The 20,787-nt window shown below is 53.0% G+C and overlaps 9 protein-coding genes across 9 annotated transcripts; 3 read left to right on the forward strand and 6 right to left on the reverse strand.

The window, feature by feature from the left end:
- Positions 1 to 10: 10 nt before the first annotated feature.
- On the reverse strand, positions 11 to 2,584 carry BU25DRAFT_439598 (glycogen debranching enzyme; the record flags this gene model as incomplete). Its single annotated transcript, XM_033709113.1, has 3 exons — positions 1,661 to 2,584; positions 317 to 1,609; positions 11 to 246 (listed from the first exon to the last, which is right to left on the reverse strand). The coding sequence occupies exons 1-3, from the start codon at positions 2,310 to 2,312 to the stop codon at positions 11 to 13; spliced, it is 2,181 nt and encodes a 726-aa protein (XP_033562311.1). The 5' UTR covers positions 2,313 to 2,584.
- A 741-nt stretch (positions 2,585 to 3,325) lies between these two features.
- On the forward strand, positions 3,326 to 4,918 carry BU25DRAFT_40400 (polysaccharide lyase family 9 protein). The gene has a single exon (XM_033705106.1). It carries the CDS (start codon positions 3,686 to 3,688, stop codon positions 4,883 to 4,885), a length of 1,200 nt encoding a protein of 399 aa, XP_033562312.1. The 5' UTR covers positions 3,326 to 3,685; the 3' UTR covers positions 4,886 to 4,918.
- A 135-nt stretch (positions 4,919 to 5,053) lies between these two features.
- BU25DRAFT_410238 (uncharacterized protein) lies at positions 5,054 to 8,460 on the reverse strand. Its single transcript, XM_033706236.1, has one exon. The coding sequence runs from the start codon at positions 7,977 to 7,979 to the stop codon at positions 5,172 to 5,174; it is 2,808 nt and encodes a 935-aa protein (XP_033562313.1). The 5' UTR covers positions 7,980 to 8,460; the 3' UTR covers positions 5,054 to 5,171.
- Positions 8,461 to 9,486: 1,026 nt separating this feature from the next.
- BU25DRAFT_410240 (uncharacterized protein) lies at positions 9,487 to 9,854 on the forward strand. The gene is made up of 2 exons (XM_033706237.1): positions 9,487 to 9,571; positions 9,618 to 9,854. The coding sequence occupies exons 1-2, from the start codon at positions 9,515 to 9,517 to the stop codon at positions 9,750 to 9,752; spliced, it is 192 nt and encodes a 63-aa protein (XP_033562314.1). The 5' UTR covers positions 9,487 to 9,514; the 3' UTR covers positions 9,753 to 9,854.
- A 258-nt stretch (positions 9,855 to 10,112) lies between these two features.
- BU25DRAFT_439601 (uncharacterized protein) lies at positions 10,113 to 11,418 on the reverse strand (the record flags this gene model as incomplete). Its single annotated transcript, XM_033709114.1, has 2 exons — positions 10,113 to 11,297; positions 11,347 to 11,418. 2 exons carry the CDS (start codon positions 11,416 to 11,418, stop codon positions 10,113 to 10,115), a joined length of 1,257 nt encoding a protein of 418 aa, XP_033562315.1.
- A 59-nt stretch (positions 11,419 to 11,477) lies between these two features.
- Positions 11,478 to 12,764, reverse strand: BU25DRAFT_439602 (RTA1-domain-containing protein; the record flags this gene model as incomplete). Its single annotated transcript, XM_033709115.1, has 3 exons — positions 12,423 to 12,764; positions 11,757 to 12,373; positions 11,478 to 11,579 (listed from the first exon to the last, which is right to left on the reverse strand). The coding sequence occupies exons 1-3, from the start codon at positions 12,574 to 12,576 to the stop codon at positions 11,478 to 11,480; spliced, it is 873 nt and encodes a 290-aa protein (XP_033562316.1). The 5' UTR covers positions 12,577 to 12,764.
- Positions 12,765 to 13,577: 813 nt separating this feature from the next.
- On the forward strand, positions 13,578 to 14,020 carry BU25DRAFT_421128 (uncharacterized protein; the record flags this gene model as incomplete). Its single annotated transcript, XM_033708066.1, has 2 exons — positions 13,578 to 13,607; positions 13,703 to 14,020. The coding sequence occupies 2 exons, from the start codon at positions 13,578 to 13,580 to the stop codon at positions 14,018 to 14,020; spliced, it is 348 nt and encodes a 115-aa protein (XP_033562317.1).
- A 1,797-nt stretch (positions 14,021 to 15,817) lies between these two features.
- BU25DRAFT_421130 (DnaJ-domain-containing protein) lies at positions 15,818 to 17,569 on the reverse strand (the record flags this gene model as incomplete). The annotated part of the gene is made up of 1 exon (XM_033708067.1): positions 15,818 to 17,569. One exon carries the CDS (start codon positions 17,567 to 17,569, stop codon positions 15,818 to 15,820), a length of 1,752 nt encoding a protein of 583 aa, XP_033562318.1.
- Positions 17,570 to 19,974: 2,405 nt separating this feature from the next.
- Positions 19,975 to 20,763, reverse strand: BU25DRAFT_302025 (Metallo-dependent phosphatase; the record flags this gene model as incomplete). Its single annotated transcript, XM_033702005.1, has 2 exons — positions 19,975 to 20,525; positions 20,583 to 20,763. Coding segments are annotated over 2 exons (732 nt in total), but the record flags the coding sequence as incomplete, so codon positions are not given.
- Between the last annotated feature and the right edge of the window lie 24 nt (positions 20,764 to 20,787).

Genomic DNA, 20,787 nt, shown 5'->3' on the forward strand with positions numbered 1-20,787 from the left:
TGCTATACAACTACCCACTACCCCCAAATTTCTCCCTCCTCACCGCCAAAAACGTCAAACTCCAAAGCTGCCTAATATTACTCTCGGTCGCGATGATAGACCCGAGCGGAGTTGCCTGATACCCGTTGTCGTAATTCCAGCTCCAGACTTCACTACTAAGCTGTGCTTCATTGTTCTCAACAAGATCCCAGAGGCGGTTGTAACTTGAGAGGACCTTGTTGTATAAGGGGGTGTCGTTGCAGAAGTCTATTCATTTGTTAGTCACTGCGTGATAGCCACTGCCATCGAATCATGAAGCAGGGCAAGAGGTACGCACCTGGGACGTTGGAGGAAGAGCAGCGGCCGAGTTGACGACCGAGTCCGGCGCCCATCATGGCTAACTGCCATCCCCAGACTACTGTGCCGTGATAGGCTCCGCGAGAGAAGTTTGCGGCGAATGATGCGTTGCCGGCGTATGCAGGATTCGCAACGAATAGACCAACATCGCTTGCCAGACCCACGGGGAACGGGTTGAGGATGTGATCAGCAGTTTGATTGAGAAACGCACTGAGCTGCGCCTGGTTCGTCGTGTTGAGGAAGAAGTGCCGGAAACAATCATCCGTGTTCATCACTGGGACTACCGGGGATGAGGCGTTTGAGGGTGGAGGCACATTCCCGTCAAGAGCAACACCGTAATAAGTCATATCACCGGTGATGTTGTCTGTGTTCGTCGGCACAGAGAGACTACCGTCCGCAACGTAGCTTTCAACGAGTGACACAGCTTCAGATTGGGGAACAACCACTTCGAAGAATTGCAGCGTCGAGTCCTCCCAGACCTGCGCGTACCGGTCCGCAGTCTCGTTCCACTCAGGACGATTCGCGAAGAAGCCCGCGCGGCTCAGCGCAGCGATTGCACGCAGCCCAGCGGGTACGAGGGCGGCGTTGACGTCGTACGGGATGCGGCCACCGCCGAGACCGTTGTTTGAGTCGCGCCATTCGCCGACGGGCTCGGAGGCGCGGAGGTGGATGAGGTTTTGGATGGTTTGGCCGCCCGGGGATGCAAATGCGGATGTTGCGTTCATGATTTTGGAGATTGTGATCTCAGCCAGTGTTCCGTATGTCAGGCCGTCGTTTTCAACTAGGAAGGTTGCGGTGGTGTTGAAGAATTCGTCAGAGCGCTGTTGGCCGGTTGAGGTGTCGACGAAGTAGTTTTGCATGGCGATGGGGAGGAGGTAGTCTGTGTCGACCATCTTGTAGTCACATCGAGGCTCCGTGGATGTGATGTTCTCTTTGAGGTTCAAGTAGGTAGCGTAGTCACCAATGACTTCTTCGTGGCACACTGTGCCATCTGCGCGGTTGATACGTTCGAGTACTGCGCTGATGACGGCTTCGATGGCGCCATTCTCGCCCTCGCTCAGCACGGGTTGCATGAGAAGCATGGAGATCATGCTGTCTCGGCCGAAGTAGGTGAGAAAGCGCCATGTACCGGCCAAAAGCTTGTCTTCGTAGGATAAGAAAGACAGAGAGGTTGTTTGGTCTGGTTGCTGCTGGATCAGATCTGCTGACTGGGGGTTAAGGGCTTCTGTTTGGTTCAGCTGTTCGAGGTGAGGATAGTTGAAGGAGGCGTTGACTGGATGATGTTAGTTGTCTCCGGAGTAAGGTTCGCTAAGTGACCACTTACACCGATATGTACCGGCACCGAATAGCAAATGGTTACTGTTTGAATCAATGATCACTGGCTGGGCGCCATCAAACGGAGTGAAAGTCAGCACTGTGGTCGTGATATTGTCGAACCAAGTCCGGTTGACAGTAGCACCATTGTCATCTGATTGGGAGAAACGAAGGCCGCCCTGTACACCTGGATCGAGGATACTGGATCCTTCAGCAAAGTCTCGGATCGTTCGAATGCTACCAAGGATCGGGATGGTCAAATTTGCGGGTACGTTGAAGTTCACAGAACCGGAGACTCCGACTCGAGGATCACTGCCCTCGATAGGTTCATAGATGGGGTTTAGTATCTCGCCCGTGGACGTTGAGTTCTCGAGGCGCGGTGTAAGGGTTCCGTTTACTCCATCCGTAGGCTCGAAATACGCAGCAAGGCCGCTATTACCTGCAGGCCATGCCATGAGCAAGCGTGGACCGAGAATACTAAAGTTGCTGTTCGACATAGGACTTGTGAGAATGACATGGGAGCTCGAGTGGCAGTCGAAGTAGATGTAGTTGTCGTATGGCGGATCAGGAAGGTATAACCTTGAGGCAGGCTCATTGCAGGTATCTTGAGCCACGGAGACTGCTGCAAACAGCGCCGCGAGGAAACGTGAAGGTCGAAGCATTGTCTATGGTGATGTAGGCGTGGGAGTTATCTAAAGCTCCACGAGTGCAGGAGGCAGATCCTGTATACCCCCGCATGTTTGTTGTATCACAAGCAACAATCCAAGAACCTGCACGTCATAACGGCAGCAAGTCAGTTGGGTCGCCGAAGGCTGGCAGGCGGTCTCTTGTCTTGCAGCGCCTCGAACCAGTGAATGCATCCATGCCCTGTCGATCTCCATGTGGGGTCACGATGTTTCCCTCGATAACCTGGGGTTTGTGGGTCAGCTCGAAGTAGTCTACCAGGTGTAGAGGTGTGGCTGGGGGAGGTCGTGATCAACCACATCCGATCACCAGGGAAGTTGCGCTTCTCTCGTTTTGGACTAGGTAGAGGCGCGCACTCCTTCCGAAGTCCTTCGTGCGTCATCATCACTTATGTCGTCCAACATCCACCATCACATTGCCGTTACCGCAGTTCCCTTTTAATATTATCTACCCTGTTATCCATTGCGTTATTGTCCCCATGTGCCAGTATGCGTCTGCAACCGATCTCAATTGCAACTTAAGAGTAGCCATGCGGTCATATGCCCGGAAGCTTCAGTCTCAGACGATATCGGCGCGTCGCTGTATCGATCCATACACTTCTTTTGCTATCGAATGTCTTGTTAGAGCTTGATACTCTATGAGTTATTTGTTGGCATGCGCTGTGAAGAATAGCAGCCACTTCATCATCGATTAAACCATCCCAAGGTTGCCCTCTTTACGTTTGTCGATAGACCACCTCTGCGGCTACCGAATCACTACCTCCACCTCAGCGGTTCATGTAACCTCCATAGCAGGCTTCCGTGGTTCGGCAGCTCAGTGGAACGATTTTCCGACACGACACAGCTGCGCTACAACCAGCAAGCCATCGTCTACACGCTCTCGCAACTCTTACCTTTCGTCATTTCCTAAGCAACCAACGCCTTGATCCCCCGCGGCGCTCGCATGATTCAGACTTAAAATCACCTTCCAAGACGGTCCTTCAACGCTGCAACGAAGTCAGCAATCATATACGCCAAGTATGCCAAGTACGAAACACGGCTCTTGATTAGTGGATTTCCCACGTGAAACACTGACTTACACCCACTCGGGGAATTTCTACATATACTCATTTCATTTAATTCGCCGAATCTGGAGAAGACCACTCTGCGAACTCGGCATAACTATGCCCATCATTCACGGTGGAGAGTCCCTTTGTATGGCGCCATGGCGTTTGCTGCGAATTCGCTCGCATGGCTGATTATGGCAACAGCAGGGGTACATAAAGTCGTTCGTGGAGCCATGATTCCTTCTCTATTGCTGCTATTTATCTTTCGATTCTCGTGTTTACTTCATTCGCTACAATACCTTCATCATGCAGCTCACATCGCTCCAAACCATCTTCCTCCTTCTTCCTTCTGTGCTGTGCGCAACTTACTATGTCGCACCCACCGGCTCAGACACTGCCGCAGGAACCCTCGCCGCACCCTACAAATCCATCCAGGTCGCCATTGACCAGGCCGTAGCTGGTGACAGCATCCTGCTTCGTGGTGGTACATACTCGCCTACCAAGAACATCCAGATCAAGAAGTCCGGTACTTCGTCCGCTCGCATTACACTTGCAGCCTACCAGACGGAGGTGCCCATCGTCGATGGCGAGGCACTCACCGGCACACCTGCCCCTGTTGGCGGCAGCCTAGCGAGCGCTGATCGTGGTGTTCTCCATGTCGAAACGGCAGCTTACTGGACTTTCAAGGGCATCCAGTTCATCAACGGACCCTATGGTGTATATGCAGTCGACTCAAACAACAACATCTTCCAACAGCTCACTACCCGCCAAAACTACGAGACTGGTTTCCAACTTCAAGGCAACAGCGCAAACAACCAGATCCTCTACCTCGACTCCTACGAGAACCGCGACCCACGCAAGAACGGCGAGTCCGCCGACGGCATCGGTATCAAGGAAGGCACTGGCGAGGGCAACCTCATTAAGGGCGCCCGTCTCTGGAACAATGTAGACGATGGTCTCGATTTCTGGGAGTTCAAGAGCAAGATCACCATCGTCGACAGCATCGCATGGGGCAACGGCGTCAACCGCTGGGGTTTCAGCGACTTCCAGGGCGACGGCAACGGTTTCAAGCTCGGCGGCGGCGATGAGGCGGACAAGAAGGCCGCGAACCACCAGATTACCAACTGCATTGCTTTCAACAACGCAGCCAAGGGCTTCACAGATAACAGTCAGCCCGGCAACTTCATCCTGCAGCGCAACACTGCTTGGAACAACGGCGATGTTGGCTTCAAGAGCACGACTGCTGTTACGACGTTCACTGACAACATTGCTGCGAGCAACATCAAGAGCACGACGAACTCCGCGCAGGTTAGCTTGAACAGTGCGCAGAAGCAGACTGGGAACTCGTGGCAGGGCAGCGCGACGTGGAACAATGCTGCGTTCAAGAGTGTCGATATTACGCTTGTGCAGGGTAAGCGTGATGCTACAACAGGCAAGATTGCTGCAAGCAACTTCTTGCTTCCGGCGAGTGGCGCGGCGATTGGTGCGTCTACTGCATGGTCGTAGATACTGAAGACAGGAATATAACGCGTGTCGTCCGTAATTTATTTCTTTGTATATATTAATCTCAAATAATCAAACCACTTCGCTGAGTCTTCGGTTCAATCTTTACTTTTCAATCACGAAAACTCCGGCAAATGAGTATGCATATGCGAAGGAGAGCGTGCGGTAGCAGAAGAATGAAGCTTGCGATTGGAATAAGTTAACATTACACACAAGAAGTTACGAACTATCATATACAAGAAGTGCGCTAATCGTCATCAATCCATAATATATACCGTCCAAGGATGCTTCAAACCCTTAGCTTAGCAGTCGAGTTACCACCAATCGAAGAAACGTCAGGTGCTCCAACCAAGGCCAAGTTCTCAATGCCAGCAACGCCATACAGGGCCGCAGCGTTTGTGCTGACCCACGTAGCCTCATCGACAGGGATGAGCACATCACTGCCATCAATGCGCTCTGTCTTCCAGGGTGCGTCAGGTGCAATGCCGTCCTTGCTGCCGTCGCCAAGGTACTCGGACCACACACGAGGCACCAGAGTGGCGTTGTTGCGCTTGTTGGCGACGTAGGCGGTGAAGCGAGAATGACCTTGCTTGAGGTTCAGGTTGCCGAAGTCCTTGCCGTACCTGGCGGCCTGCTCGGCTTTGGGTGCGCCGTAGTAGTAGGCGTAGTCAAGGAATGCATCGAGGAAAGGCTGAGTGGTGTTGCGAGCTTCGGGACCAAAGTGCTCGATCAGCTGGTCAATGGTCTCGAGGACACCGAAAACACCGGACAAGTGAGATACGGTGATGTTGCCAGTGTTGTTGGGGTCTGTGGGCGGTGGTGACCAGGCTCCAGTGTAGGAGTTGTAGAGGGCTTCGCCTGTGACGAAACCGTTCTTCAGCTTGGGGTATGTCTTCAGAGCCTCAATGAGTTTGTCACGGGCCTGCTCCCAGTTTGGACCACGGCGTTCCCACTCGATCAAGTAGGCTTGTGCGATACCAGCCCAGTCGGTACCGAAGTTGAGGTAAAGCGCCTCAGGGTCGGGGTTGTAGACAACGTTAGCAGCGCGGACCTTGCGGCGAGCATCAACAAGGACGAATGCCTTCTCAACCTCTTGTACCTCACGGACAAGATCACCAGTGCGCTCGTCACCACCAGAGATGTAGAAGAAGGTCTTCCTGTAGACAGGTGTAGAGATGCGAGCTTGCTTAGCACTGTCGGCCCAATGCTGAACACCGTGCCTCGTACCAAGACCTGTGAAATTGCCGAGATGGTAGGAGTCAACCTCACCGCCGTGGCGTGCTTGGTCGTGGGCAAGGCGGTAGGCACCTGCGTCACCAGTGCGTAGGAAGTGGTACCAGAAGAACAGGTCAGGCGAAAGCTCGGAGTTATCCCAAGCATAGCCACCGATATCGTAACGCCACTGGTGACGGTCATCGTCGTAGGTGTGGATAATGTCGCCATGATCCCAGAAACCGTACCATCGGCGCTGCTCGACCTGGTTCTCATAGAACTCGATCAAGAATTTCATGTTCTTCTCAATGGTCTGGGCCTGGGCGGAGTCCTTCGGCGACCCTGGGACGTCCCAGTAGCTACCAATAGCCTTAGTATCACGGATATAAGTAGGCTCTGGGATCAGAACAGGCGGGTTGTTGGTGTGGTTGGTCAGGGTTGAGAGGTGGTCAGCCGACGGAGTGCTGGCAAATGCATAGAGGAACAGCTCATTGGTCCGGCCGACTCCATAGGGTGTGTTGTAGCCACCTTCGTAGTCTTCATAAGTAATCTCGAGAGCATCCAGCTGTTTGGCGTATGTGTCCTCGCCGAGACCGTCGTGGTACGGCCTAACGTCAAGAGGGTCAGCTTGCGGGCTGTAAAGCCACAAGGTGACTGAGCCGGTGTCGGTGGCAGCGTTGGAGATGTCAACACTGGTAGGGTACTTCTTCCAGAAGTCACGCAGACCTAGGGCGAGACCACCAACGGAAGAGCCACCGAGGTATGCAAGTCCGCCAGAGCGGGTACCTCCAGGAATAGTGACCCAACTCTGTCCAGCCTTAGTACGCTTCTTGAGGTTGAAGCCATCGGGCGAAAGCTGGGTCAGCCGGTAGTCGCTCCAAGTAGGGATCCATTGCAGCCGAGTTGTTACCCTCTGGTCCCAAGTCGACTTGTCAGCCGTCTCAGTACCGTTAAACTGAGCCGATCTTACATCTGCACCAGGGTCGCGACGGAGACCGGTGATACCTTGAACTGCTTCATGCAACAAACCTCCATCGATGCCGGCAATGCGAACGTGACGATTGTACTGCTCCTCTTCAGCGAGGGGCACGTCGAAGCGTACACCGAGGCCTGAGATGAAGTCGCTCTTGGCTTCACCGTCGTAGATGATGGTGTGAATGATGCGGATGGCCTCCGAGTTCGCATAAAGGTAGAAGCGCACGGTGAACGGAAGCCAGTCTGCGTGCGATGCCTCGCCATCGGCTGCGTGAATACCCTGGACAGTAACAAGGGCACGAGCAGAGTTGTCTTCCGATACAGTAGTGTTATAAATCTTGCTAGCAAAGCTGAAGTAGTCGATGCCGGTTGGCTTGCCGTTCTCATCGTCATCGGGCGTGCCAGTCTGCGACCTCAAGATCAGGCGACCGTTGTTTCCAACGACCTTGCCTCTGGACTTGATGGAAGAGACCAAGACATTGCCAGACTTGGGGAAAGTGGCTATGACCTGGCCAGTATTGACAACGATCTCGTCTCCAGACTCGCTGACCTGCACACCGCTGGTGCTGTTGTTGCTCTGACGTCTCACGCGGGAGAAAGTAGCGTTGCCAGGTCCAGAAGCGGTGATGGTGTATTCATCAGCAGGAGAGTCGGTGGCACCGAGGGCGTGTCCGGTCCACTTGAGTGAGCCATCAGGCCAGTACGCGGTGACCCAGGACTGCAGCTGGGCATCACCTGAAGCTGTGAAGGTGGTCGCATTGGCCAGATGCTGTCCACGAGGCCATGGGAGACCAAAGGTAACACCGCCAAGGTAGTCTGGCGTTCCTTCAAGCCATTTAACTTTGACTGAGTTGGTCTGTGCGGCTGCGCAACTGAGTAGGCCATAAAGGCCAAGCACAGTCTTCAACATGTTGCAAAGAATGGAAGGGTCGCAAAATCGCGTCCTGGAGGTCTAACGAGCATTCACGATGCAATTTGTACCTGCATCGTATGCCGCCCGCCCGGCTTCGGACTTATTGCGAGAGCATGTCGCCATCGTTTATCATCGCAATTTCCGGTATACCAAGTCGTTTATGGTAGAATTACCGCCAATTTCTGGGCACGCAAGACTGCATCCACAGAGCGTGATGCAAGCGATGCAAGGATCCAGAAAGAGTCTCGCATGTGCTGCAGGGGCAAGACCATTTAGGTCAAATGGATCAAGCATTTGCGGGGGCGGGAGTGGATCTGCATGTGCGTGGTGGTGTGGGAGTTTATCCGCAATTGCTCTCGGGCCATCGTCCTCCGAAACGGTCGCTACTCGGGGCGTTGCACTCGGACGAAGACACCCTGAACGACAAACTTCACGATGAGAGGAAGAAGCCAAGGGCCGCACCAAGGGAAACCAGACAGCTCCTCCGTGGAGTCGAAAAGGAGAACAAATGGAAGCGGTGATGGTGTATGGAGCACATGATCGATGACGTAATTCTCGATAACCCTTCAACTGCCTCCATCAACTTCAATCCATCTTCCATTTCCATGAGAGCCGACTTCGCTGGCAGACGATTGGGACAGTTGGAAATAATTGCTTGGACTCAATCATTTTCGGTATTTAGACTCATTCTGTCGTTAACTTCATCAGGATCAAGCACGAGCAGATAAGCCTATGCAGGTGCTCGGCGGTTAGGGCTCAGCCTTGCAGTTGGTTAGGCTCAGTGTAAGACAGGTGTTATATACTCTACTTTCTTGGTATTTTGCTATTAAAGTCAAGCTTTAAAGGTCTAGAATATACTTTGTTTATAGAGGCATTCTCTCTCTAGCCTGCAGTTAGCTGCATAGAACCTGTGCCTCTTTCTCTCTCTTAGCAGTAGAATAGAGTAATTGCTATACAGATCTACTACTTCCTACCTCTAATAGCGCGATTCTTTGGCATCACATGCTGTACCTAAGAGGCTTTTCGCTATATAGGTTCGAGATCAAGAGCCTGCATTCTCGACTTGAAGCTCGAACATACACAGCCCACAACCATATCGGTAAAGTCAGAAGCCTCTTCCAACCACAAGTTTCTACTAACACAAAACCACCACAGATCCCATCAAGATAACTCTCCAAATTCATATAGCCCACTGAATGCCTTGACTGACCTTCGACCCAAACAGCATCACGATCGATACGGAATGCATCACTGCAGCACACTAGATGCGCTCCTCTCGCGGCGTGAAGAAAATGCGATTCGTCATCTTCAAAATGTCTGATGATCAGTGTAATGTTGTTGTCAAGGAGGCGTCCACTGAGCCTGATTATGAGATCTCCGACAGAAGCTCTCCGGAGCAGACAGTCAGGAGGGAGAAGTGGTGCCGCCTCCTTGCTTCGCTGTGTACGATGTAGAGCATGACTTGGGGCAGGATGGCAAACGGTGAGATCCTTGTGGCCAACATGGCAAGCTGAGGTGCGCTGCTGATGCAAATGCTCAGGAATAAGACGGTCTTCATCGCTTGGGTTCCGGTGGGCACGACGCTCAAGGTACGTGATCTCGAGGAATGATTGAATGGCTCTAATCTATGGATAGCTGTGCATGATGTATGTGAGCACGAAGGAACAGCTAAGGAGGGCTCTTGATATCGGTCCATCCATACATGCCAATAGCTTAGATGAAATTGAGTGGGGGGCTGTGTTGCGCGAGGCTAGTGGAGGGAAAGCCTAAGCTGCGACGAGAAAGCGAACCAACGAGGTTACAGGTTTGGAAAAGGTCGCCCTACCGCGGGCTCTCAAGGTTCTCGAACCGACCTGGGCGCCGAAGATAGGAAAAAAGGTTGCGTACGGGCTGGGAGGATCAAACTACCGGCCCTCTACATTTATCAATTAATACTGTAAAGCAGATATCATGACCACTGTGAAGCTCCGTGAAAGGTGCGTACCTAGAGTAAGTCCGCAAATTACAGCTGTACTTGCTAGTTTGATGAATCGGTGGCTGTGTTGAATTCTTGTGACTTACATTTACCTGAGCAGTTGTGGAAATGCCATCTGATGTGAGCTCATGTCGTGCATTGAAAACAATGCTGACTCAGGTCAAGCAATTTGGCGTTGCTGATTGCAGAACTTGCTTTGGCCAGTCCATCCAGTCACTCCAATATGGGCCAAGACATTGATCCACAGCCTCGACTATGCTTCTGCCACATCCTTCCATCCACCAATAGTGGTTCATTTTGTGAAGCAGGGCTCCGAAACAGGCGAATATGATCATCGCCGGCGGTTGCCGCTGATGGAGGAGCGTAAAGTAGGTCTCGGGAGTAATAGAAATCCAGATAAAAGGTCCTGACCAAGGCCCGTAGTTTGCTTTTAGTGGGCTATCGTCGTCTTGCCAGGTACCAGACTGTTTCAGCCACATATTGCACTGCCGCAAAGCGAGCAACGTCTGGCTGTAGGCATCAGCGTGTTCACTACTGTGGTCTCCTTTGCGCCAAATGTCGCCGATTCGCCAGATGTGTTGGTCATCAGGGTCGTCCTCTGTGCCTGGATGCAGCTCCATCCACTTGGCAATGTCAAGCAAGGAGCCCAGAGGACCCGTAGCAACCTGCTCCTGGACTTGCTCTATAACAGGCGCCAGTCCACGAATCAAAGGGATCCAAGATGCGCCTAGAATACGAGACGTATGAGCGGCGGTGTTCGCGCCAGTTTGTTCGTCGTTGTAGAGTGGTCCGAAGGAGATGAACGCGTAAAGGAAAGTCAACACCGCGTTTGCAAATATAGCATTGCCGGAGTCTGAACCGGTGTTTTCTTGTAAGCCATCCATGAGCCCCTTAATCGCTTGGCTGTGGTGTTGGCCAGCGACTAGCATGGCTGAGTGTCGATTGGCAGGGTCCAGATAGGCGCGGTGTAATGCTGCGAGACTGAGGATCCTGCTCATCAACGAGCCATTCTTAAATGCAAACTGTGGAAACCCCGACTGCCAAATGTGGTTAACCGATGGCGAATGAACAATATTGGGGCTAGTGATCGTGGTCCAGTGGTGAAGCAATGCCAGGTCGCTCAGCGTATAGAGAGACGAATCGAAGGCGACGTTGCTCTGGTAGCTAGTAGGATAAGAGTCACTTGAACTGGTTCCTTGCTGTGATGGTGTTGCAGGTGAGGCCGTTGTGCGCAACGGTGAATCTCTGTTGGCTTTCGCTCTCACGGAAGCTTTTGAGGGATATACACAAGCTACCAGATGCCGAGTACAGTGAGCGCACGTCGGCTTCTCTTCGCCACACTTGATTCAAAGTCAGATTGAAAACAGGTATCGTTGTCCAAGACTATACCTTGATACGACGTCGCTTGCATTCCTCGCACCCCGCTCGGGACTTACGATGTGCTCGACGAGTCTGGCCCATTGCAGGCTAGTGCGCTTGAACGCCCAGGTATCGAATTACACCGATTGGGTCTGTGTAATCTAGGGTGACTGTGGCGAAACCGTGGTACTTGGAGAAGACAAGAGTTTGATTGCTCTATGATGTCCGCGGATGCGAGAAACGAAGTACGTCCCCTGTCCGCGCTAACGCCCAATATAGAAACTCTAAGAAAAACTAATGGCCTCGAGCCGCTCCTCCTTCATTCTCAGCTGCTTTCATTGGACGCGACAGCGATTGTACTCCTTGCGAATTCACACATGGTCTCGTTGATACAGATCAATGACACTCTCGGTCTTCCCAAGCCTTGAGTGTCTTCCCACGCCGAAAACTTCCGCCGCGTATACAAAGTGCATCATGATCTGTACACCCAACATGGGCGCCGCGTCAAAGATGTACATATATATCTCGTGGCTGACGAGGTAGCCGTTGTGTCCTTGCGCGAATTCGATGACACGAAAGATGCATCGCAGGATGATGATCACCGCAGCGCCCAACACCATCTTCAGGAGTTTGTCCCATGCGTGCTTGCCGTACTGCGGGATAGCGTACTGCTTCGGCGACTTCGACATGCGTTTCCAGAATACCAGCGAGATGCAGAGGAAGAATCCGAGAAAGAGGAGTTGGACGAAGAGACCAAGCAGCATGATCTTTTGTCCCATATCCGCCATGCTGGATTGTGCCATCATGCCACCGCCGCCAGCTTGCATGAAAAACGAAACCACGTCTCCGCAAACGAACACCTTCGTAACCAGTGTTGGGCGGATGATCGAAGCCTCTGTGGCGTTGACGAAGAGGACGAGTCGGCCGTATATCATATAGATCGTGGCGGCATAAAGCGAGGGAGGCAGGATAATGAACAAGGACTGCCCGATGTAAGGCCCTAGGTCGGCGGGAGACCCAGCGGAAATGAAGCGGAAGATGTATCCTGCTGTCATCACTAGCGGAGGTCAGTATGTGAACACTGATAAAGTCAGAGCGCAACTTACTCAAAGCACCGACAACGAAGGAGGTATAGAACCAAGCTCTTGATCGAATCAACAGGAAAAGATGGTATACGGCACTTAGTCCGAAAAGTCCAGCTGCAATTAGACAGGCCGGCTTGCTGGGGGTGTAGGGATAGATGCCATTATCACCCGCCATCTTGAAGATCTGAAGCTGTTCGAGTCGTAGAGATAGTACGCAAAGAAGGTATGAAGATACAGTGAGTCTCGATCAAAAGTGCTAATGAAACTGAAGGGATACAGGAAAGAATGACTGAAGAGGATAAGTCGAAAGAGCGAAGTGATCTCCAATGGTCGACATTATCTACATATTTAAAGCCACTACACGTCCTTGTTAAGAATAAGATAGGAAGACGTTGCGATGTGTGTGCGACCATAACTATACGTCCGTATATGCTATACGACGAACGCACTGACCCGGTTTCGAAGCACAGCCACCCACCTGTCAAAAAATACCCCTGAAATACCACACAACAGTTGGTGCACTGACGAAAGCGGCACACGCCGGCCTGCCGTAAAGCGTATGCACAGTGATTTACGACTGTGGGGGGCATGAAAGACTCGAGAAATTCATGGACACTCGAATCAGCCTTACGCTACGAACGCCCACTTCATTCTAAGCGCTCGTCTCCTTTCTCCTCAAACAAACACGGAATACGTTCGGAAGCACCTACATCGACGTCGCAATCATGTAATCTTGTCACCGCCATTTTTCCTGGCATTCCCAGCACCTAGAGCCTACCTCATAATGCAGCTAGCAGACACACTTGAACAACCAAGATGACGACCGACCGACCGTCGACTACACAAGTCCACGACACACATTTGTGTCCAGAGACCAAAGCACTCTTAATTTGGTGTCATGATGGCAGTGCTACATATCGACCATGGTATTGCCTTAACGCCTGCTGCCGGTCGGGAGCTGTCCCAAACTCCAGATTGCTCAAGCGCACTTGTCTCCCTTCTGACTATACATGGTGAAGGGGTAGCCTGTATCAATCTAGAAATAGTAGTGTGTGAGCAGCAAGCGCATGATGCGTGTTCGCACCGAGAAGATGTTTGCGCATGCTTCGCGGGACTATCAGCGACAGAGTATCGAGACCTGTGTTGCATAAGCGGAGGTGTATTGTCGATGTCAACATGGGCATCGACAAGCGAAAGATTCACGATGTAAGTTCCGTTTCTCGAGACCTCATAAGGCGCCGAATACCTCCAGGCTTCTGCATAACTTCCAATGTCCCAAGAGCTGATTCTATGTTTTGTAGGTACGCGACTGCAAGCTCAGGGAGCTCGAAATCGCGGCTCAGCAAGTAAATTCCTTCTCTGGCCGTTGTATGGAGTATCGACTACGTCTAGGCTTCAGCATGTTTTCCAGTGTCCAAGGCGCTCATTGTACACTTCTCCGGGTACCCCTCAAGGAAATGAGCTCGAGCTCGTCAAACCAGACACGTCAGCCCTCGACTTCCCCACGCCCCTCCGCTACCACGACTTCAACAAACGCTCCTTCACCTAGCCTCCCAAGAACGACAATATCTTCCTGGAGTTCGACGCTTCGATCAGCAACAACATATGGTACTAGATGACGCACACCTTCGACGAAGAAATGTACATGCAAGACGACGGCTTCGACATGGCTCTTACTATCCTCTCCTAAAACTTGTCTTGCTCGGCATCTTACATCGCAATATGTACCTCCGTCGACTCGCAAGTCTGCTACAACCCAGATCTAGAAGGAAAGGAGGACTACTCCTCGCGCTTCTGAGATGTAAGATGGATATTCATGCCGGTCAACAACGGCATGAAAGCCACCGCCACCGACGACGTTGTCGGCATCCACTGGGCCTTAGTGGCGCTGGACCGCGTGCACAAGTCTGTGCACTACTTTGGCTCGATTTTTGTCAACAAAAAGACGTGGTTGAAACTCACGGAGAAGATTTCAGCGGGCATGCTGAGAGCGCTGGACGAGGATATCCGGGGTTGGGAGCTTCCGGGGCGAAAGAGACGGTCCTTGCCAGCGTGAGGATAACCAGTGCAAGTGGGATGGTGGGCCGTGTGCACCGTATATTTACTGCTTGATCGATATACTGGTACGGTATATTCTGAAGTGCCGGCAGGCTGGTGCCGAGGAACAGTATAGATTGCAGCTGGACTGGAAGTTTCCCGAGTATTTTTATGGACAGTTTCATTTGTACAATGTTCGGTAGTACATGAAAAACAGTATCGCGGTTAAGAAGATGGAGAAGGAGGCAGAGGACCGGGCGCGTGAGCACGACGGAGAGGCTGTGAAGGACAAGGATGTTGAACTGCTGGATGAGCCGCCGGTCAGGTTCAATGTCCAGTGAATGCCTCCACGGTCTGAGTCAGAACAGATGTATGAGGAAGATGATGATGATGATGCTAGTCATGAGAGTGAGTGGTCCAACAGCACTGCAGCCTCAGATGAGACCGCAGCAACGGTAGCGATCCAGCTGCCCTCACCCGCTGACATGCCATCGCTCGAGCGAGCAGCGTCACCGGACGAGGAGTTATGGAGTACCTCCAGGGATATCATCAATGGATTCACCGTCAATGCCAATGATGGTCAGACCACTGATGACCTCCAAGACCCCTCCTCCGTCGGCGTTCAATTTCCTTGTTTTGTCGCCGACGAAGCTATGAAGGTCACTGCGGAGGAAGCAGAGGAGGCAATCGATGATATTGTGTAGTCAGTACGATTGTGCTTTGAAGACCTCTACAGGTTGAGAGCCTGTACGATACTGGGAGAGCATAGCGGGTCTGCATGAGCGCAGAATCCGCTGTAGGAATATGTGGGCGTGGCGTTTTTGGGGGGGCTGAAGTACTAGCACGAAATGCAGAATTGATTAATGCAAAATCTACAGGGGGTAGAAGACACGGTTTATGATAGTTTGTTTCATTCGTTAGTTGCTACACACTTCTATCTCTGACTTATCTCTCTGTCTATGACAGTTCAACTGATGGTAAACAATGCAATGTCGTTAGGTCGTCTACAAGCGAGTGTATCAAAACGAGTGCGGCCAATTTCGCTGCCAAAGGGGTCGTTGAGAGCCCCACAACTATTTATAAAAACAATCTCGACGCCGAGCAGCACTTGCGGCCGAGGACTAGTCCGTGTAAATGCTCCAAAACGCCGTGTACTCCAGATGTAAAATGTAAAAACAGTGAAGATGATCCAGGCATGGGTATCCTACTCTGTGCCTATGTGCGGTTATTGGGTTGTATATACTTAGCCTCCTCAGTGCTCAATCGTAGTACGCAATCCTCCTCCTCACCCACGCGTGCCCAACAAAACTCGGCTCAAATCGATCAAATGCAGGAACATGCCTGTAAGAGAAACTTTCAAGCAGATGTCAGTTAGCGGTTTAGTAAACGGAGGTGGCCGTGCGACTAAGCGTAGGCTTGCGCTCCGTATACCTCTCCTCTCCACGCCTCGGCGCCCAATGAACGTCCTCAGGCCCATAGCTAGGCGCATACGACACGTTTTGCGGACTGTAGCTTGGCTGACGCTCGCCCATCTCCCTCCTGCGTGTGTACTCTGATGGCATCTCGCCGTACTTCATCTGGTTCGAGCGGCCGCGCTCTTCACGCACGGGTGATGATTGGCGGCTTGAGCGACCAGGTGCGTACGTCTTTGAGGAATGGAGACTGGGGCGGTTGGCGCCCATTGGAGGTCTGCTAATCGGTGAGGGCGAGCGGTGGCGGACACGTTCTGGTTCGCGGAGGATAGTGCGGTGCGGGGGTGGGTCCACAGGCTTGACGCCTCCGTCAGCTAGACTGTAGTAGTATGTTTTGCTGCTAGATTGAGGTGGCGGGACGGTCGGGTATGCGTCTCGCTCGGGGCTGCCATTGGCCTCATTTCGAAGACCTGAGGGGCGAGGGTAGCTTTTAGCTTCGCGACGCGACCCTCCTGCTTCTGAGCCGGGCACCGTGGGCATTGTGGCGGAGCGGCTTATGCCGGGGAAGCGAGGTGGCGAGCGCTCTGAGCGACGGTATGAGTCAGTCGCGGAGCGCTGGGGGGTGGTTGGAATGCGGATCTCGGCGGGTGATGAGGATGACTGTTTGAAGGTCGGTCTTCGCTCGTCCCAATCGACGACTTCGGGGATGCCGCGGTCTGTGTCACGCCGCGAGGACATGCCCAGGCGTTCCTTGGGGCGGACGGATGACCTGCGAGGCGCAGGCTCCGGTCGAACCTCTCGGTGCCTGGAGGAGCGGCTGCTGGACTCGTAGTAGTCTCGCGATGTGGTTCTGGTGGGCGATGGGCGGAGACTGGGCTCGACTTCGGCGCGGGCCTTGTGCATGTAGCGGATGGCGTCACTCTCCTGGACGCTCAGTTTGCGTGCTGGAGTAGAATTCTCGTAGCCGTCATAGCGTCGGTCGTCTTGTCGATGCTCTTCAGCCCGCCTTCGTGGCTCGTCCTCTGCACTGCGCGTCTTGTAGCCACGCTCGTCGTAGCGCGCCCTGTCCTCGCCAGAAGACCCATCGCTATCGACGGGAAACTTCGCTGTGCGGTCTCGGCGTTCGCTGTCGCGCGCTTTTGCGGCGCTCGATCGTGTGCGGTCGGCCGAGGGTCGTTCGCTTCTGGACTCCTTTTCGTGCTTTTCCCGTGATGAGCGTGACGATGGGCTGGGTCTCGGCGACTGGCGTCTCGGTGATGGAAAGTACGACTCCGTCTTGCGACCGTTGTAGTAGCGGTCGTCGTCGTGTTCGTGACGGCGCGATGGTGTTGCCCCAGAGGGCCTGCGCTCCTCGGTGGCATAGCGAGACGATGTGTTGGCGGTGTATGAGCCTCCCCCAGCGGTAGGTTGAGTGAAGCGTGCGCTCTTGGGCTCAACAGTAGAACCGCTGGCAGTTCTTGCGAGCTTCTCGCGACGAAGCTGCGCCAACTTTAGCTCGGCCTCGTAGGTAGCCCTGCGCGTCTCATCGCTCAGGGTCTCGTAGGCCTGCTGGATCTTGTGAAACTCGTCCTGTTTCTGCGCTTTCAGGGCCTCATCCGTGACTTTGTCAGGATGGCAGGTGAGCACCAGCTTGCGATATGTCTTCTTGATGGTCGCAGCATCGGCGTTCTTGTCTATCCCTAGGGCCTTGTAATGGTCTGGTAGAGGTTCTGAAGACATGTCGCGTGTTTGCGTCGTGTGTTTCAAGTGATCCTCCTCAATGCGGGGGTGGTGAAGGTGATTTAGTAGGAGCCTGACGTCGCAATGCGCAGCCGCAATGGACAATCAGACTTTTGTTGAATATAAGTGCACAGCAAGCGGCGTACACCAAATCGGCGAGCGAATCGCGGATGAATGTCGGCACTGTGGCGGTAGTGCGCGGCAGAGGTGGCTTGAGCCGCGGTGGCAAAGTCGAGTAACTTGTGTAGCGAAGGTCAAGCGACAAGCTCTGGAAGATGTGCGTTGTTGCTGTATTAAAGAGAGTGAATTGTTGGTTGGCCAAAGTGTCTCGTGTGAGGTTGGGGAGTGTGACGATGAGGCTTGGTGATGCTGAGCTAAGGGTTCCTAGGCAGGCCGGCCGTCCCTGACAGCGATCGAAAGAAACCTGGAGAAGCTCGTGGCAGCCCAGACTTTAGGACTGGACAACGAAAGATAATTGCGGACAAAGGTACTCGCACTTCTTACAAAGCATGCAGCGAGGCTGTGTACCTTCTGGTCGCTTCAAGCGATCCTTTGTTGCGAGGGGGAACCTGATCGACTTGCGGTGTACGGCGGTGAGAAGAGGGGCTACGTCAATGCCCACTGCCCAGAGTCCCGGCTGTTCGTAGGCCGCGTCCCAGACGATGCTACGATGGGATCGATGGGGAGCACAGAATCGAAATATAGAAGCAGAAGGGTCTAAAGCGGTCCAAAGCGGCCCAAATGTGATAATATGTGCGACAGAAGATTAGTTGCGGACAGTCAGCATGGACAATCTGAAAGGTTGTGGAATGGACTCCATTTAGGGACAAAACACAAGAGGCTATGCTCTTCAATACCTACTGCATCAAGTGTGATGAGAGTCCCGCATATGCTGGGTGCAAAGCGGGTATTCTTTCTCTCACGCAGCCATCAGCATCTCAGCACATTCTCGTTGCGCTGCTGTAAGCCCACCGCCCTGGCCGCACGCGCTTTCGAGCACCCCGATCCACTTCTTACTCGATCCACAGCTTGCTCCGCAACAGCCAGCTCTTTAGTGAAGCTTGTCGGCACTTGTCCCCAGAGGACGACTTCGCAACCTTCTGTGAGCCACCTCTCGAATCGCTAAAGTTTGGCTGGTCCGATTGGAGAAGGCCCTGTCCCAACACCTTCTGCACTTCTGCTGCGGCCGGCACCAGCGGCTACGAAACACACGTCCAATCGAATCATACACCTATGCGGCCACATGGTCAGACACGACGGATCGAACCTGCATGATCCAGAAACCGCCGAAAAGGACCTTGTGCTTCCAACTGACACTCCCACAACCCCAATCACTGCCAATCAGGCAAACACCCCACCACTGCAAAAGACATTTGCAAGACGTGACCAATTGCAGCCGCGAAAATGAAGCAAGTAGCCCGTGACGACTTCGCATTCTTAAGACGTCTCAAATGATGCAGCATCTCGTGGAATCCGAGACACCAAGACCTTCGGACAGAGTACCTGAGCAAGTCATGCGACTTTGGCACGCTTGCTTCCTTCTGCGCACCCATTGCTTCGTCTTAGGAAAAGATGTGCGTGCCCTGACACTAGGCTAGGATCCCCAACCGTCGATACCATGTGGAGGATTTGCACAGTGGTTACTTCGCCAGGCAGACGATTTCTGAGCGCTCGATCCGTCCCGGATGGTCCCAGTGTTGACAGACATTAGTCTGCGGTAGTTCTCCCGTTTGAGTGGTTGATAAAGTGCGCTTATGCAGGCTAGAGACCTCGTAGCGGGGGCACCAGCGCGTCAACATCCAATCGTCAGATGCTCTACAGAAGCCGGCAACCCGAGTCTCTCGACGTGGTCGTCTTCGATTGAGCAGCAGAAAGTCACAATGTGAGGCAATGTGGGTTTGGAGCGAGATGTCAACACTAGCAATGATATCATTTAGGGCTGCGAAGACGGATGCTTGCAGTTCGCTACATCATCATACATCCTCATCTCCATCGACCTTCCACACTGGCAAATCGATATCAACCACAATGGGTTTGTTGGTTCCAATCGTCTTTCCATTGATCCTCGGCCCAAGAAACGCAGCGTTGATCACTACACTCTCGATACCGTCCTCGTATCTGGAAGATCTGGACTGACAGCCTGAATCGCCCTGCAAGGCTGCCTTGGGTGCACCAACACCACGCCTTTGCTCCACAACCCCGCTATCTTCAATCCTCCCGGACGCCTCACTTTCTTGGAGGGCACCTCCGATGAGGCTCGACGCCGAATTTAGGATCTCTTGGTCAGGCTGGAGGACCCCATTTCTAGACATCGAGACACCAGGCTGGCCCGCAAGGCCACGCTGCAGCGAGTCAGACTCGCTCTGACGTGTCGCAACAACGCTATTACTCAAAGGGCGCCCTGACTTGGATGTCAAATCCAGTAGAGATAGCTTCTTGTTGCCACTTCCAGGGTCTTGCCAGTTTTCTACGCTGTCGACCAAGCTGTCGCTGCGGGAAGGACTCCAGCGGACACATTCGATTCCTCGAGCCTCATGGATATGACCGCATACATGCAGCAACGGCCTGACAACAGCCAATCTTTGCAAAAGCGAAGGGCATCCAGACCGGTCGTCCTTCGTTGCCGCATCGCAGTGTCCTTTCGGTGGCGTATGCGTTACTACGATGTCTGCATCTTTGGGAATGGCAGACCACATTTTCCCTGCGTCTTGCTCCTGATATTCGAACGCCCAATTACCAGGCCCAGGGGTGGACGGACTCCCAAACACTTTAAAGTATGTCTGCGGCCCCGTTGGCTTCCTCAAGTATATCATCGTAGACTTATTCTCCAGGTAGGTAACCGTCTTCGATTCCCGCAGCAGCTTCATACATCCTCTCGGACTCTGCCAAGCAGGCCACTTCCACCGACTCCCCTTCTCTTCGTAGAACTGCTCATCAAGCGTGATTTCATGATTGCCTACACACCAACAATCAGCAACACTGCCTCAAATATCGTCTCAGCGCATTGGTATACCTGCAACAACAATCTTAACCTCAAAATCCGCCTTCTCAAGCCAACCCACACTCCGTTCAAGCTCATCATACGAGCCCTGATTCGTCAAGTCTCCAGCGTGAATCAGCACATCGCCAGCAGGTAGCTTGGGCGTGTTGTTGTGCGTGTCCGATATGCACACGATGCGCGTCTTGCGCGTCTTCACAACGTCTTCCGCCATCTCTTG

Source organism: Macroventuria anomochaeta, assembly GCF_010093625.1.
Source record: "Macroventuria anomochaeta strain CBS 525.71 unplaced genomic scaffold BU25scaffold_14, whole genome shotgun sequence".
Classification (NCBI taxonomy): Eukaryota; Fungi; Ascomycota; class Dothideomycetes; order Pleosporales; family Didymellaceae; genus Macroventuria; species Macroventuria anomochaeta.

Bases quoted from the DNA above. Each gene is read 5' to 3' on its own strand.
- BU25DRAFT_410238 (XM_033706236.1), bottom strand. From the start codon at position 7,979: ATGTTGAAGACTGTGCTTGGCCTTTATGGCCTACTCAGTTGCGCAGCC.
- BU25DRAFT_410240 (XM_033706237.1), top strand. From the start codon at position 9,515: ATGCTCAGGAATAAGACGGTCTTCATCGCTTGGGTTCCGGTGGGCACG. The intron at 9,572-9,617 runs GTACGTGATCTC...ATCTATGGATAG, and splicing joins CGGTGGGCACGACGCTCAAG to CTGTGCATGATGTATGTGAG.
- BU25DRAFT_40400 (XM_033705106.1), top strand. From the start codon at position 3,686: ATGCAGCTCACATCGCTCCAAACCATCTTCCTCCTTCTTCCTTCTGTG.